This window comes from Dendropsophus ebraccatus, chromosome 1, assembly GCF_027789765.1.
Source record: "Dendropsophus ebraccatus isolate aDenEbr1 chromosome 1, aDenEbr1.pat, whole genome shotgun sequence".
Lineage (NCBI taxonomy): Eukaryota > Metazoa > Chordata > Amphibia > Anura > Hylidae > Dendropsophus > Dendropsophus ebraccatus.
The window spans coordinates 20,187,472-20,205,431 of NC_091454.1; the positions used below are offsets into that span (position 1 = coordinate 20,187,472).

At 46.0% G+C, this 17,960-nt stretch overlaps 1 protein-coding gene across 1 annotated transcript in view; it reads right to left on the reverse strand.

Moving 5' to 3' along the window:
* The window catches only part of POLR3B (RNA polymerase III subunit B), an 81,766-nt gene that overhangs the window by 48,785 nt on the left and 15,021 nt on the right, over positions 1-17,960 (reverse strand). Inside the window, exons 10-12 of the mRNA XM_069968694.1 lie at positions 3,532-3,654; positions 1,972-2,094; positions 577-711 (exon numbers count right to left, since the gene is read on the reverse strand). Of these exons, the coding sequence (XP_069824795.1) occupies positions 577-711; positions 1,972-2,094; positions 3,532-3,654 (381 nt within the window). The remainder of the gene's footprint in view (positions 1-576; positions 712-1,971; positions 2,095-3,531; positions 3,655-17,960) is intronic.

The following is a 17,960-nucleotide window of genomic DNA, read 5'->3' on the forward strand; positions in this document are numbered from 1 at the left end:
ATATCTTTTGAAACAACGCGTTCATTTTAAAAGGGATTGTCCGGTCTTTTTCATGCTGCTGACTGCACATAGTACCAGAAGGGATCACACTAACAGGGCAGTTTCTTTAATATTACAGCTAAGTTGGCCCCACAGACATGCTTTTATATGCCATTAGGCCCTTGGACAAACGAGCAGCCGCTCATGTTGTAGGTTTGTCATCGATTTCACTTTCTATACTTTCTGCCTAGGAACTTTCTATCCATGGCAAATCTGCAACCCAAATAATCTGCGTATAACTCATGTTGTTTTTAATGCGCATTCGTGATGGATCTAGTGGGAAAAAAATTCCATTGGTCCCAGTATCTAGAACACAACAAGCTGTTGATACGTCTCTGCCTGGAGACTTACTTCATGTGGCCATCTTGGTCACATGACACAAAGTCGAGAGAGAATGCGCAGACTTCGCCAGGATCATTCAGAACGTTAAGACACCAACCATTCAAAACTTTTGATAAAAATTTTTTTTTTGTGTGTGCATATACCCACACAGTAAGGGGAGAACTTTAATTTACTGTCCCTATATGCCCGGCCTACCTGTCCTGCCAGCTCCAACCTCTTGTTTCCATAATAATCTCGATCATCCACTTTATTTTCTCCCTGAGCCAGGATCACCCTCCGCACCATCACCGCCGTGTAGATGCACTTCGCTCTGAAGTTGAATTCCTTCACCTTAATAAGGAAAAGCAAAAAAAAAAAAACAAAAAAAAAAAACTTACATTATATATTTTAGAGCACTAATACTTATAAGTTAGACTGGATTGACTATTAGTTTTATTTAAGGGTTCTTCCATAATCAGAACTGATCACCTATCACCACCATATATGAGAAGTGATTGGTGAAGGATCGGACCACCCCTTCCTGCTATCTGACACTAATAATGCCTTATCCTGGATAGGGGATAGGTAGTTTTAACTCAGAGTATCTATTCTAAGTGTTACGTTCACTTTAGAAGATTTTTGACATGCAGGAAGTGGTGTATTCTGACACAGTGCTCTCTGCTGCCACCTCTGTCCATATCAGGAACTGTCCAGAGCAGCAGCAAATCTCCATAGAAAACCTCTCCTGCTCTGGACAGTTCCTGACATGGACAGAGGCGTCAGCAGAGAGTATTGTGTTAGACTAGAAAGAATACACCACTTCCTGCAGGATATACAGCTGCTGATAAGTACTGAAAGACTGAAGATTTTTTTTTTTAATAGATGTAAATTACAAACCTATATAACTTTCTGGTACCAGCTGACTTGAACATTTTATTTTATTTAAATGCATCTAAATGAATAAATAAAACTAATTTTCAAAATCTTTATTTACTATCTGATGTTGTGGTGTTTTTTTTATTATTATTATTAAAGTTCCAATGTAGCCCTAGTGTGGTAACACAATACACATAAATGCTGGGAAAGTCTGATCAAATGTATAATAATGAGTGATGGTGATAATGTGATGGGAGCATGACTGCAGGATCAGACTGCACAGAGATTGTTTGTAGTCTGTTACCATGGAGACTCACAGGTTTGCACAGCAGTTGTATACACAAAATAGTAAGTAGCTTTATTTGTAATTTTGGGTGCACTGTGGCAATAAAGAAAAGTGGACATCACTTTTTTTATGCACAACGCATAGGAGATAGATAGGAGATAGATAGGAGATAGATAGGAGATAGATAGGAGATAGATAGGAGATAGATAGGAGATAGATAGGAGATAGATAGGAGATAGATAGGAGATAGATAGGAGATAGATAGGAGATAGATAGGAGATAGATAGGAGATAGATAGGAGATAGATAGGAGATAGATAGATAGATAGATAGATAGATAGATAGATAATCAATACTGCCCAGAAATAGATAAGGAACAATAATTAAATAAGATGTCAGATCACACAGACATGAAACAGATACTTAGACCATCAGTGGTAGGTTGCGTACCGGAACATGAGCAAGTATGGTGGAGGCAAGGAGTTCACGAGCTTCGTCTACTTTGGACTTCTTATGGCCGCCTCCTCCCCACATCCGCTGCCTTCTGACTTTATTCCCAATATACTTTAAAGCCTGTATAGAGAAGAAAAAAAAAAAAAAAAAACGACAACAGGTATAAAGTATCAAATAACAAGAAAGAGCGCCCGCAGACGGCTGCAGGAAGTATGCGGTATTACATGGTACCTGATCAAATAAAGGTAATACAAGTTAACCACTGTTTGCAATGGCTTTACTATCTGGTGACTAGATAGGGGGTACGGCCACAATAAATGACCCTGAATCTATAAATATAAGGAGAGGGGGTGTCCTAAAAGAAAACCAATTTAAAGGGGGTCTCCATATTGGATAATCCCTACTTGACTAGCCAGTTCCCTAGATAAGATGTCATCCTGCAAAGACTTCCTGATCTCTGTGGAACCAATAAAATATATCTCTATAATCTCTCTCTCTCATCTATCTGTCATCTATTTATCTATACACACACACACACATACACACACAGAGATACCATGTAAAGTGTAGAAATCCTGACTTTAAAAGGGGGTGTCCACCAAGATTTTTTTTCTTTCAAAATCAACTGGTGCTAGAGATTTGTAATGTACTTCTATTAAAAATCTAGTCTTCCAGTACTTATCAGCTGCTGTATGTCCTGCAGGAAGTAGTGTTTTCTTTCCAGTCTGACACAGTGCTCTCTGCTGCCACCTCTGTCCATGTCAGGAACTGTCCAGAGCAGGAGAGGTTTTCTATGAGGATTTGCTGCTGCTCTGGACAGTTCCTGACATGGACAGAGGTGGCGGCAGAGAGCACTGTGTCAGACTGGAAAGCATACACCGCTTCCTGCAGGACATACAGCAGCTGATAGGTACTGGAAGACATTAGATTTTTTAAAAGAAGAAAATTTCTGGCACCAGTGAATTTAAAAGAAACAAAATTATGGTAAACTACCCCTTTAAGGTCAGAATTTCATCACTTTAGGTGGCATCTCCATCATCATACATATCTTGATGTGCACATCTCCTCCGGCTCTATAATATGCTGCTTTCAGACTGGATAGTATTTTCCTGTTAACTTGTTCCCTTTACAGCCTGCTAATCCGGAGCTTTTTGTGTGACCAATGGCAGACAACCAATCTACAATCCGTACAATGTACAGACGCCAAACGTCACAAAACAACAAGTCTATGCACTTACCCAAAAGGCAAAAAAAAAAAAAAAAAAAAAATGTATTCCTATAACCAAAAACATGTGTTTCGTTTTTTTTTTTCTTTTAACTACTCAACCGGGTCACTTCAAAAAAGGGGGGAAAAAAAAATAAATAAAAAAAAAAAATAAAAAAAACAATAAAACTTTATTTAGTGTTAAGCCTAAGGTAAAAGCCTTTTAATTGAGGTTCCCAGTCTCGGAGCTTGTTAGGCTTTGTAGGACGGGCGGCATAAAATTACATAAAGAAGTAAATATTGAAAAAAATAATAAAATAAAAAAAAAAAAAAACTGAAACCAGGAATCCCACCTGCATCTGGGTGAAGATCTGCGCTTTCTGGCACTCCTCCAAGCTTGGCCCAAAAGCCGCCATCACGTGCTCCTCGGTGCCGATCATTTGCACTATTTCTTGGTCACTCTCGACGGCCATCGCCTGCAGGAGAAAAAAAAAAAAAAAAAAGTTGTTTTTGGCGGGGTTGACTTTGTGACATTTGCTTATGCTAATGCTGTGCCGCTGGACGGAATTACTTTCAGGCACTTATTGGACTAGTGTTAAACCCGGCCATCTGGCAAAGTCGGACGCACAATAGGTAGAACCTGAACAAGCCATTAAAAGCGATTTGCTATCGGTTTCAGCGCTGGAGGTTAAATGCTATGGCATGTGAACATAAGCGCGGTGGTAAAAAAAAATAAAAAAATTTTTACGGTTCTCTGGCAGACGTCTTTGGGGGTTTTGCTTGTTGTTGGGAAAGGTGATTGTGTTGAATGTTATGTTACAATGAGGGGATATAGGAATGGATGATGTGGCCGATCACGTGGGTCACGCGGAGGCCCCCTCCCCCATCTCCACGTCTAACAAACCTACAATATCACTATAACTAAGGCGCCCCCCTTCAATTGTCAGCGGAATGACATAACAGCATAGCATGTGAGCACTACATGGCGGTATTATGTGGGCTGTAAATGACCGGTATTTTGCAAGTAATGGAGCACTGTTATGCATTGTATGGCAGGGTTATTTGGACACATTGGGGGAGATTTATCAGACATGGTGTAAAGTGAAACTGGCTCAGTTGCCCCTAGCAACCAATCAGATTCCACCTTTCATTTTCCAAAGAGTCTGTGAGGAATGAAAGGTGGAATCTGATTGGTTGCTAGGGGCAACTGAGCCAGTTTCACTTTAGACCATGTTTGATAAATCTCCCCCAATGCATTATTTAAGCACTGTATAGCTGTATTTATTTGACATGGAAGGACAGTATTATTATGCACTTTTATCTGGACACTACTGGCGCTGCATGACCGTATTATTTATGTTCCAGTTTGTCAGTATATTATATACTGTCATATTTGGATTGTATATCATTAGGCATTGTATAGAGGTATTAAGTATTATTTAGGCACTGTGTGGCAGTAGCATTAGGATGCTGTATGGCTGTATTATTTAGGCGCTGTATGGCTATTTTGGCACTGTATGTAGGCATGGCATAGGCAAATTATTCAAACTTTATACTGGCAGATTATTTACGCATTACATTGCAGTATTAATGGGCACTGTCAGCATATTAGTTATGCACTGTATGGCAGTATTATATGGACCCTATAGGCATATTGGGTACGTACTATAACAGTATTTGGGCACTATAGACATTAGTTATGCACTGTATAGCAGTACTATTTAGACACTGTATTGGCATATTATTTACGCATTGTTTGGCGGTATTAATGAGACATTGTATTGACATTAGTTATGCATTATATTGCAGTATTGTTTAGAAACTATTGGCATGTTACTTATGCATTATATGGCAGTATCATTTGGACACTAGTCATACTAGTTTGGCACTGTGGCAGTATCAGCATCTTAGTTATGCATTGTATGGCAGTATTATTTAGACACTGTATTGGCATATTAGTTATGTATCGTATGGCAGTATTATTTAGACACTGTATTGGCATATTAGTTATGTATCGTATGGCAGTATTATTTAGACACTGTATTGGCATATTAGTTATGTATCGTATGGCAGTATTATTTAGAAACTGTATTGGCATATTAGTTATGCATTGTATGGCAGTATTATTTAGACACTGTATTGGCATATTATTTAGGAACTGAATTACCCTATTAGTTGGACTGGTTACTGCCATAAAGTTTAGGCAATATATATATATAGCAATATTATGTGGACGCAATTAGCATATTTTTAGGCACCATATAGCAGCATTATTTAGAGATGGTAAAGATTACTGTTTTGGCATTATATGGCAATATTATTTAAATAACATACCCTCCAGTACCAGAGGACTATACAGTCATATTACGCGAGATGTAATTAACTGTTTTATGTAGACATTGTATGAAAGTATTATTTATGAACTGTATAGCGGTATTATACTATATTGCATCGGCACATTATTTATGCATTTATGGTAGTTAGGTAAGAGACATACCTTCATCCTCAGCGCCCCATGCGCTATAGGGACACATCAGCAGGTTAGATTCTTCTAACCTACTGATAGTTTCCCTTTAAGAACAAATGTATATATTAGCAGCAATATTGATTTAAAGGGACACAACCATGTCAATGCTTGTACTCTAGCATATAACATTTGTTGACCTCATTATTTTGCATTGTTTTTATCCTACAAGAAAAAAAAACTAAGCTGCACTCTCCACGTGTGCCCTGAACAGAACCGACAGGGCGGGGAGCAGCTATGGTCAGAATCGTTTAGGAAAGTCTCTATAAAGTCTGGCAATGACTGATCACTAGAGGGTAGTACCAGACGGATGATATAAAGCCTCTCAAAGTGTAGGGAGCACATACAGCTGGGAAACACTCAAGACCTAATATTCTGAATCTTATAGCCAAATCGTTCCCAGAAATACATTGTACAAAACAGTTCTCAATGACCCTAACAAAATCCTATCTATGGAGGTAGTGCCAAGTACATAAGATCAGACTCGAGATCTGGGGAATTCTGCTCAAAGTCAGACTGAGACTGACAGCGCTGTTAATGGACCACTAGGTGGCAGCAAACTCTGCAGTACTGTATGTGACATTATGGCGGGGGGCAGGGGGTGTAGGACAGATGCCAAAACACCTTGTCTAACAAGATTATGTAGCACTTTATAGAGCGGCCTTCAGCATATATCCATCCAGCTGTTACATCATTACCAGTCAATGGATATAGCAGGGTTTCAGATTAACCCCGAGTGCACGGCAGCAAAAACAAAGCAATGTATATAGGTAGAATTATACTTTTTTTTTTTTTGTCTTTATATTCACATCTGCTCCCTATCATGTAGTGATGTTTATACCTTGAAACAGGGGTAGGGGAACCTTGGCCCTCCGGCTGTTGCAAAACTACAACTCCCATCATGCCTGGACAGCCAAAGCTTTAGGGAGTTGTAGTTTTTCAACAGCTGGAGAGCCAAGGGTCCCTGCCCTAAAAGATATATTCGGTATTGCCATTTACACTAGCTCTTACCCTAGGGACATTCATGGGAAAATCAATGGTAGTAAAATAGTGACAGGTCTGAGTCACTATTAGGGTATTTACGGTCTAACTTTCTGAGACCTCCGCAGATACATACAGAGATGTGGATGCACGTGCATATGTAATGATCATACATGCACGGGGAGCGGGCCTATGCACTCCTATTCCTGGAACTATCCAACCAGATACATACAAGATGCTGCCAGTGTGCCATAAAACTCTCTACACCAGGGGTAGGGAACCTTGGCCCTCCAGCTGTTGCAAAACTACAGGCCTGGACAGCCAAAGCTAAAGCTTTGGCTGTCCCGGCATGATGGGAGTTGTAGTTTTGCAACTGCTTCCCTACCCCTGCTCCAGAGGGAAAGGCACTTTATATAGCGAACATATCTGCCTGAGACTTCAATATACACAAGAAAAACCTCCTCCCAAGATGATATTATTAGCGTCTTGTTAGCAAACATCTGGCTTTAAATCAAGAAGCTCTTTAATGAAATTCAGGGAGATAAGCAAGAAAGATATAGCTCATGACTGCCTCTAGTGGCCACTGCTGGAAATTCGTTTTCTAAGGCTCCACATGTACAGAGGTTCTCTAGCCAAATTGAAACCATTTTTAGGCTACGTTCACACGTCAAGGATCGCCTGCAGTGAAAAATTCAGAGCAGACAGTCTGGAAATTAGATAGTGAGCCCCAGTAAGGTCAGTCTTTGGTATATGTTGGTGCCATATAAGCAGAATACACAAATAAATTGAATATGAAATCCCATATAACATCCCATTTTAAAAGATGACAGCACTCTAGGTTCCATAGAAACATAGAGAATGCAGAAAAAGACCACTTGGTTCATCTAGGTCGGCCCCTTTTTGTATATACTTCCTTATTATCTTAGGATAGATATATGTATATCCCAGGCATGATTACATTCTGTTATTGTAGAATCAGGGGTCCCCAAACTTTTAACACAGGGGGCCAGTTCACTGTCCCTAAGACCATCGGAGGGCCGGACTATAAAAAAACAAAACTATAATCAAATCCCAGTGCAAAATGCCACAACCCCCAAGTAAAAGCATCCCTCTTTCTTTTCACCCCTCACCCAGCCCCCACTCAACCCCTCACTCCCCCCTCAACCAGCCCCCTTACTCCCCCCTTCACACCCTCAACCAGCCCCCTCACCCCACTTTCAACTCCCCCCCCACTTCACCTTCACCCCCTCAAGCAGCACTCAAGCAGGTATGTGGGTTACTCTATGTATGTATGTAGGATCCCCTGCTGTGCCCACATATAGTTATACTGCCCCCCTGCAATGTCCCCCATATAGTTATACTGCCCCCCTGCAATGTCCCCCATATAGTTATACTGCCCCCCTGCAATGTCCCCCATATAGTTATACTGCCCCCCTGCAATGTCCCCCATATAGTTATACTGCCCCCCTGCAATGTCCCCCATATAGTTATACTGCCCCCCTGCAATGTCCCCCATATAGTTATACTGCCCCCCTGCAATGTCCCCCATATAGTTATACTGCCCCCCTGCAATGTCCCCCATATAGTTATACTGCCCCCTGCAATGTCCCCCATATAGTTATACTGCCCCCCTGCAATGTCCCCCATATAGTTATACTGCCCCCCTGCAATGTCCCCCATATAGTTATACTGCCCCCCTGCAATGTCCCCATATAGTTATACTGCCCCCCTGCAATGTCCCCCATATAGTTATACTGCCCCCCTGCAATGTCCCCCATATAGTTATACTGTCCCCCTGCAATCTCCCCCATATAGTTATACTGTCCCCCTGCAATCTCCCCCATATAGTTATACTGTCCCCCTGCAATCTCCCCCATATAGTTATACTGTCCCCCTGCAATCTCCCCCATATAGTTATACTGTCCCCCTGCAATCTCCCCCATATAGTTATACTGTCCCCCTGCAATCTCCCCCATATAGTTATACTGTCCCCCTGCAATCTCCCCCCATATAGTTATACTGCCCCCCTGCAATCTCCCCCATATAGTTATACTGCCCCCCTGCAATCTCCCCCATATAGTTATACTGCCCCCCTGCAATCTCCCCCATATAGTTATACTGCCCCCCTGCAATCTCCCCCATATAGTTATACTGCCCCCCTGCAATCTCCCCCATATAGTTATACTGCCCCCCCTGCAATCTCCCCCATATAGTTATACTGCCCCCCTGCAATCTCCCCCATATAGTTATACTGCCCCCCTGCAATCTCCCCCATATAGTTATACTGCCCCCCTGCAATCTCCCCCATATAGTTATACTGCCCCCCTGCAATCTCCCCCATATAGTTATACTGCCCCCCGCAATCTCCCCCATATAGTTATACTGCCCCCCTGCAATCTCCCCCATATATTTTTTACTGCCCCCCTGCAATCTCCCCCATATAGTTATACTGCCCCCCTGCAATCTCCCCCATATAGTTATACTGCCCCCCTGCAATCTCCCCCCATATAGTTATACTGCCCCCCTGCAATCTCCCCCATATAGTTATACTGCCCCCCTGCAATCTCCCCCATATAGTTATACTGCCCCCCTGCAATCTCCCCCATATAGTTATACTGCCCCCCTGCAATCTCCCCCATATAGTTATACTGCCCCCCTGCAATCTCCCCATATAGTTATACTGCCCCCCTGCAATCTCCCCCATATAGTTATACTGCCCCCCTGCAATCTCCCCCATATAGTTATACTGCCCCCCTGCAATCTCCCCCATATAGTTATACTGCCCCCCTGCAATCTCCCCCATATAGTTATACTGCCCCCCTGCAATCTCCCCCATATAGTTATACTGCCCCCCTGCAATCTCCCCCATATAGTTATACTGCCCCCCTGCAATCTCCCCCATATAGTTATACTGCCCCCCTGCAATCTCCCCCATATAGTTATACTGCCCCCCTGCAATCTCCCCCATATAGTTATACTGCCCCCCTGCAATCTCCCCCATATAGTTATACTGCCCCCCTGCAATCTCCCCCATATAGTTATACTGCCCCCCTGCAATCTCCCCCATATAGTTATACTGCCCCCCTGCAATCTCCCCCATATAGTTATACTGTCCCCCCTGCAATCTCCCCCATATAGTTATACTGTCCCCCCTGCAATGTCCCCCATATAGTTATACTGTCCCCCCTGCAATGTCCCCCATATAGTTATACTGCCCCCCTGCAATGTCCCCCATATAGTTATACTGCCCCCCTGCAATGTCCCCATTATATTTATACTGCCCCCCTGCAATGTCCCCCATATAGTTATACTGCCCCCCTGCAATGTCCCCCATATAGTTATACTGCCCCCCTGCAATGTCCCCCATATAGTTATACTGCCCCCCTGCAATGTCCCCCATATAGTTATACTGCCCCCCTGCAATGTCCCCCATATAGTTATACTGCCCCCCTGCAATCTCCCCCATATAGTTATACTGCCCCCCTGCAATGTCCCCCATATAGTTATACTGCCCCCCTGCAATGTCCCCCATATAGTTATACTGCCCCCCTGCAATGTCCCCCATATAGTTATACTGCCCCCCTGCAATGTCCCCCATATAGTTATACTGCCCCCCTGCAATGTCCCCCATATAGTTATACTGCCCCCCCTGCAATGTCCCCCATATAGTTATACTGCCCCCCTGCAATGTCCCCCATATAGTTATACTGCCCCCCTGCAATGTCCCCCCATATAGTTATACTGCCCCCCTGCAATGTCCCCCATATAGTTATACTGCCCCCCTGCAATGTCCCCCATATAGTTATACTGCCCCCCTGCAATGTCCCCCATATAGTTATACTGCCCCCCTGCAATGTCCCCCATATAGTTATACTGCCCCCCTGCAATGTCCCCCATATAGTTATACTGCCCCCCTGCAATGTCCCCCATATAGTTATACTGCCCCCCTGCAATGTCCCCCATATAGTTATACTGCCCCCCTGCAATGTCCCCCATATAGTTATACTGCCCCCCCTGCAATGTCCCCCATATAGTTATACTGCCCCCCTGCAATGTCCCCCATATAGTTATACTGCCCCCCTGCAATGTCCCCCATATAGTTATACTGCCCCCCTGCAATGTCCCCCATATAGTTATACTGCCCCCCTGCAATGTCCCCCATATAGTTATACTGCCCCCCTGCAATGTCCCCCATATAGTTATACTGCCCCCCTGCAATGTCCCCCATATAGTTATACTGCCCCCCTGCAATGTCCCCCATATAGTTATACTGCCCCCCTGCAATGTCCCCCATATAGTTATACTGCCCCCCTGCAATGTCCCCCATATAGTTATACTGCCCCCCTGCAATGTCCCCCATATAGTTATACTGCCCCCCTGCAATGTCCCCCATATAGTTATACTGCCCCCCTGCAATGTCCCCCATATAGTTATACTGCCCCCCTGCAATGTCCCCCATATAGTTATACTGCCCCCCTGCAATGTCCCCCATATAGTTATACTGCCCCCCTGCAATGTCCCCCATATAGTTATACTGCCCCCCTGCAATGTCCCCCATATAGTTATACTGCCCCCCTGCAATGTCCCCCATATAGTTATACTGCCCCCCTGCAATGTCCCCCATATAGTTATACTGCCCCCCTGCAATGTCCCCCATATAGTTATACTGCCCCCCTGCAATGTCCCCCATATAGTTATACTGCCCCCCTGCAATGTCCCCCATATAGTTATACTGCCCCCCTGCAATGTCCCCCATATAGTTATACTGCCCCCCTGCAATGTCCCCCATATAGTTATACTGCCCCCCTGCAATGTCCCCCATATAGTTATACTGCCCCCCTGCAATGTCCCCCATATAGTTATACTGCCCCCCTGCAATGTCCCCCATATAGTTATACTGCCCCCCTGCAATGTCCCCCATATAGTTATACTGCCCCCCTGCAATGTCCCCCATATAGTTATACTGCCCCCCTGCAATGTCCCCCATATAGTTATACTGCCCCCCTGCAATGTCCCCCATATAGTTATACTGCCCCCCTGCAATGTCCCCCATATAGTTATACTGCCCCCCTGCAATGTCCCCCATATAGTTATACTGCCCCCCTGCAATGTCCCCCATATAGTTATACTGCCCCCCTGCAATGTCCCCCATATAGTTATACTGCCCCCCTGCAATGTCCCCCATATAGTTATACTGCCCCCCTGCAATGTCCCCCATATAGTTATACTGCCCCCCTGCAATGTCCCCCATATAGTTATACTGCCCCCCTGCAATGTCCCCCATATAGTTATACTGCCCCCCTGCAATGTCCCCCATATAGTTATACTGCCCCCCTGCAATGTCCCCCATATAGTTATACTGCCCCCCTGCAATGTCCCCCATATAGTTATACTGCCCCCCTGCAATGTCCCCCATATAGTTATACTGCCCCCCTGCAATGTCCCCCATATAGTTATACTGCCCCCCTGCAATGTCCCCCATATAGTTATACTGCCCCCCTGCAATGTCCCCCATATAGTTATACTGCCCCCCTGCAATGTCCCCCATATAGTTATACTGCCCCCCTGCAATGTCCCCCATATAGTTATACTGCCCCCCTGCAATGTCCCCCATATAGTTATACTGCCCCCCTGCAATGTCCCCCATATAGTTATACTGCCCCCCTGCAATGTCCCCCATATAGTTATACTGCCCCCCTGCAATGTCCCCCATATAGTTATACTGCCCCCCTGCAATGTCCCCCATATAGTTATACTGCCCCCCTGCAATGTCCCCCATATAGTTATACTGCCCCCCTGCAATGTCCCCCATATAGTTATACTGCCCCCCTGCAATGTCCCCCATATAGTTATACTGCCCCCCTGCAATGTCCCCCATATAGTTATACTGCCCCCCTGCAATGTCCCCCATATAGTTATACTGCCCCCCTGCAATGTCCCCCATATAGTTATACTGCCCCCCTGCAATGTCCCCCATATAGTTATACTGCCCCCCTGCAATGTCCCCCATATAGTTATACTGCCCCCCTGCAATGTCCCCCATATAGTTATACTGCCCCCCTGCAATGTCCCCCATATAGTTATACTGCCCCCCTGCAATGTCCCCCATATAGTTATACTGCCCCCCTGCAATGTCCCCCATATAGTTATACTGCCCCCCTGCAATGTCCCCCATATAGTTATACTGCCCCCCTGCAATGTCCCCCATATAGTTATACTGCCCCCCTGCAATGTCCCCCATATAGTTATACTGCCCCCCTGCAATGTCCCCCATATAGTTATACTGCCCCCCTGCAATGTCCCCCATATAGTTATACTGCCCCCCTGCAATGTCCCCCATATAGTTATACTGCCCCCCTGCAATGTCCCCCATATAGTTATACTGCCCCCCTGCAATGTCCCCCATATAGTTATACTGCCCCCCTGCAATGTCCCCCATATAGTTATACTGCCCCCCTGCAATGTCCCCCATATAGTTATACTGCCCCCCTGCAATGTCCCCCATATAGTTATACTGCCCCCCTGCAATGTCCCCCATATAGTTATACTGCCCCCCCTGCAATGTCCCCCATATAGTTATACTGCCCCCCTGCAATGTCCCCCATATAGTTATACTGCCCCCCTGCAATGTCCCCCATATAGTTATACTGCCCCCCTGCAATGTCCCCCATATAGTTATACTGCCCCCCTGCAATGTCCCCCATATAGTTATACTGCCCCCCTGCAATGTCCCCCATATAGTTATACTGCCCCCCTGCAATGTCCCCCATATAGTTATACTGCCCCCCTGCAATGTCCCCCATATAGTTATACTGCCCCCCTGCAATGTCCCCCCTATAGTTATACTGCCCCCCTGCAATGTCCCCCATATAGTTATACTGCCCCCCTGCAATGTCCCCCATATAGTTATACTGCCCCCCTGCAATGTCCCCCATATAGTTATACTGCCCCCCTGCAATGTCCCCCATATAGTTATACTGCCCCCCTGCAATGTCCCCCATATAGTTATACTGCCCCCCTGCAATGTCCCCCATATAGTTATACTGCCCCCCTGCAATGTCCCCCATATAGTTATACTGCCCCCCTGCAATGTCCCCCATATAGTTATACTGCCCCCCTGCAATGTCCCCCATATAGTTATACTGCCCCCCTGCAATGTCCCCCATATAGTTATACTGCCCCCCTGCAATGTCCCCCATATAGTTATACTGCCCCCCTGCAATGTCCCCCATATAGTTATACTGCCCCCCCTGCAATGTCCCCCATATAGTTATACTGCCCCCCTGCAATGTCCCCCATATAGTTATACTGCCCCCCTGCAATGTCCCCCATATAGTTATACTGCCCCCCTGCAATGTCCCCCATATATTTATACTGCCCCCCTGCAATGTCCCCCATATAGTTATACTGCCCCCCTGCAATGTCCCCCATATAGTTATACTGTCCCCCTGCAATGTCCCCCATATAGTTATACTGTCCCCCTGCAATGTCCCCCATATAGTTATACTGTCCCCCTGCAATGTCCCCCATATAGTTATACTGTCCCCCTGCAATGTCCCCCATATAGTTATACTGTCCCCCTGCAATGTCCCCCATATAGTTATACTGTCCCCCTGCAATGTCCCCCATATAGTTATACTGTCCCCCTGCAATGTCCCCCATATAGTTATACTGTCCCCCTGCAATGTCCCCCATATAGTTATACTGTCCCCCTGCAATGTCCCCCATATAGTTATACTGTCCCCCTGCAATGTCCCCCATATAGTTATACTGTCCCCCTGCAATGTCCCCCATATAGTTATACTGTCCCCCTGCAATGTCCCCCATATAGTTATACTGTCCCCCTGCAATGTCCCCCATATAGTTATACTGTCCCCCTGCAATGTCCCCCATATAGTTATACTGTCCCCCTGCAATGTCCCCCATATAGTTATACTGTCCCCCTGCAATGTCCCCCATATAGTTATACTGTCCCCCTGCAATGTCCCCCATATAGTTATACTGTCCCCCTGCAATGTCCCCCATATAGTTATACTGTCCCCCTGCAATGTCCCCCATATAGTTATACTGTTCCCCTGCAATGTCCCCCATATAGTTATATTGTCCCCCTTCAATGTCCCCCATGTCCTCAGCACCACCTTCCCGCCGTGTCAGGCCTCCCTCGCCCCTCCTCTTTAATCCCCTTAAGAGAAAATTTACCAAGGGAGGACCCCTGTACAGTGCAGTAGCGGGTAGGGACAGGTGGCCATAATTGTAGCCCGCCCACCTTTTCCCCACTCCCGGGTGGGCGCCATACTCTCCCAACACTCCTGCAGCGTGTCACCACCGGCGCCCTCTGAATTCCCTAGCCCGGCAACCATTCACACTAGTGACCAGCAAACACCCCCACACCAACCGGGCGCCCTCTAGTGGTTCCTGTAATTATTACAGTTCCCATATTCCTGCCATGCAAGGAAGGGCTTTTTATTTTTATTCTCTTCCCCCACACTCAGGATTGCTGTTTCAAGAGTTTTTAATGTCTGAATGTATCACTTCTCAGACTTTCTGCCTGTCCTTCCAATAATACTGACTACAGTTACAGCAGAGGGATCTTCTGGCTCACACTGCAGAGGTCCTCTCCTGACTCTTTTATTTTGTCAGTCATATTGCTTCCTTCCACATCATGCCATCCTACTTATTGTATGGCACAGATTTGTCATTTCACACGCCCCTGGCTATCGCCACATTGGCAGTCACACGCCCCTGGCTATCGTCACATTGGCAGTCACACGCCCCTGGCTATCGTCACATTGGCAGTCACACGCCCCTGGCTATCGCCACATTGGCAGTCACACGCCCCTGGCTATCGTCACATTGGCAGTCACACGCCCCTGGCTATCGTCACATTGGCAGTCACACGCCCCTGGCTATCGTCACATTGGCAGTCACACGTCCCTGGCTATCGTCACATTGGCAGTCACACGTCCCTGGCTATCGTCACATTGGCAGTCACACGTCCCTGGCTATCGTCACATTGGCAGTCACACGCTACCGGCTATCGCCACATCGGCAGTCACACGCCACTGGCTATCGCCACATCGGCAGTCACACGCCACTGGCTATCGCCACATCGGCAGTCTCATGGCACTGGCTATCGCCACACCAGCGGTCAAACTACTCCTTTCATAGGTGAAGTAGTCGTGGCACAGCGATACCATCCTGTCTATCACTTGGCAGTGACTATCGCCACATCAGCAGTTCTTTTGCTCCCTTTCACAGGTGATGTAATTATGCCACAGTGCCATCCGGCCAGTCACGTGATACAGACTGCTGCTGCAATACCAGTCATATTACTCCCTTTCGCAGGTGATGTAATCAGGCTATAAGGCCATTCTGCTTGTCACATGGTAATGACTATTGCTACCTCTGCAGTCATAATTTTTCCTTAACACAGGTGACACCGTGGGCCACAGTGACACCACATGTTACAGTGCCATAATCCTGCCTGTCTTATGGCATGGGTATTTTTGAGTCAGCTCCCTTTTTAGTGGAGCAGTCATGGCGTTCTCCTCCACAGGTGAATCGGTTATGCTACATTGGTACTGTTCTCCTGTCATGTGGCACAGTAAATTGCCACAACAGCTGTCATGTTAGTCCCTTTCACAGGTACAGTATTTGTGCTACTGTGGTACCTTTGTGGTTCTTTGAGATACTCCACTTACTGCCAGGTCACAGTCATATTACTTCCTCTCTAGAGGTCAAGTGCTTCGGCTACAGTGTTATCCTCCCTTGTAGCACTGCCTACTGCTATGTCAGACAATATATTGCCCACTTACCTGGAGGAGAAATGGGGGGATACAGAGGCACCCCCTGTCAGTCACATCTGAGTACCTTTTATTGCCTTGTCGGCTGTCATCTCTCTCCCTTCTGTAGACAGAGGTATGGTGTTGGAGTTTCAACTTCAGGTCTGCTTTGGCTGCGCCAGCTGTCGCTTCCCGCCTCCTGTAGTCGGAGTGCCTTGTTTGCAGAGATATCCTTCTGCTCTTTATCTAGTACCTGCTAGCCACCTTACTCACCCTTGTAGATAGGGTGAAGGGGCTGCATGAGGGGTTCTTCCTGTGACTTGCAGCTGTTCATGCAACACCACTAACCTCATTACACCACTCCTAGGGTGGTGATTTGAGGAGTATTAAAGATTCCCTAATTGTTCAAAGGTATCGCTTCACTACATCGGTGGCCGAAGGCGATATCTGTCTGCTGTATGAAGGTTCCTTCCTCCATCACACCTAGTCCCTGTCATGGTTACGGTGGTAGTCACATTATCCTCTTCCATAGGTGGAATGAATGTGTTACCTTGCAGATCTGTCTTCTTCATCAGATGCCTATGATAACCATTCCGGAACCCTGTCCCTCTTTTTATACGGGATGCCAGAGTGGGCAGCCGACCATGCTATCCACTCCCACAGGTGGTGTACTCATGAGTACAGCCTCCCTGCCTGGTTATGTCCCATCTCAGGGTTGGTAGATGGATCTCTTGGCTTCTATATTTATCTGCTATGATGTACAGCCTTCCTATTTTTTCCCCTTTCTATGCCAGGTTATTGGTATGTCCAGGAGCATCATGGGGTCACATCAGAAGCTGACGAGGACCAGGCTTTGCCTTATGCAGCTTCCTCTCCTTTGTGGATGACCTATTGTCTGCTGCACTATGAGTTCAGACCTAAAATGTGGACATCTGCTAGTTCTTCCACAGCCACAGGGCCATCTTGTATGTCAGGCCTTATGGCCTATCCCTATGGATGCCATCTATCCTCTGGTCCTCCCACTATTGAGCTGCACCCTTCCAGGAGCAGCCGTGGTTTTTTCAGGGGAAGGTTCTCACTCATGGTGACTTGTAAACTGTTTTTTCACTTCCTTCACCCCAGTGGAAGCATCAGCCTACTTGCAGTGGACCTGTTCACCCTATTCCATTTTGAAGGGTTTCTTAACCCATGGTGCATCCAGTGCACATTCAGGGAATTTTTCAGGTCCGACACCTTTGGGTTTTTGACTCTACTTCGATTCGAGTCTCCAGACTCTGTTATTTCCTGGAGTGATACTTACAGACGGACTTTCTTCCTTTGTGTCGGTTTGGTCCCTTCGGCTTCTGTTGCCACAGGTGTCAAGGTTGTTTCCACTGGAAGCTCACCTGCTTTGATCCACCTCTTTGCACAATAGTATCCTCTCTTGGAGTACTAGGGCACTGTTGTTGGGAGCCCTGGTTTTCGTTTAGCCTTGCTTCTTTCTCTATTTGATCCT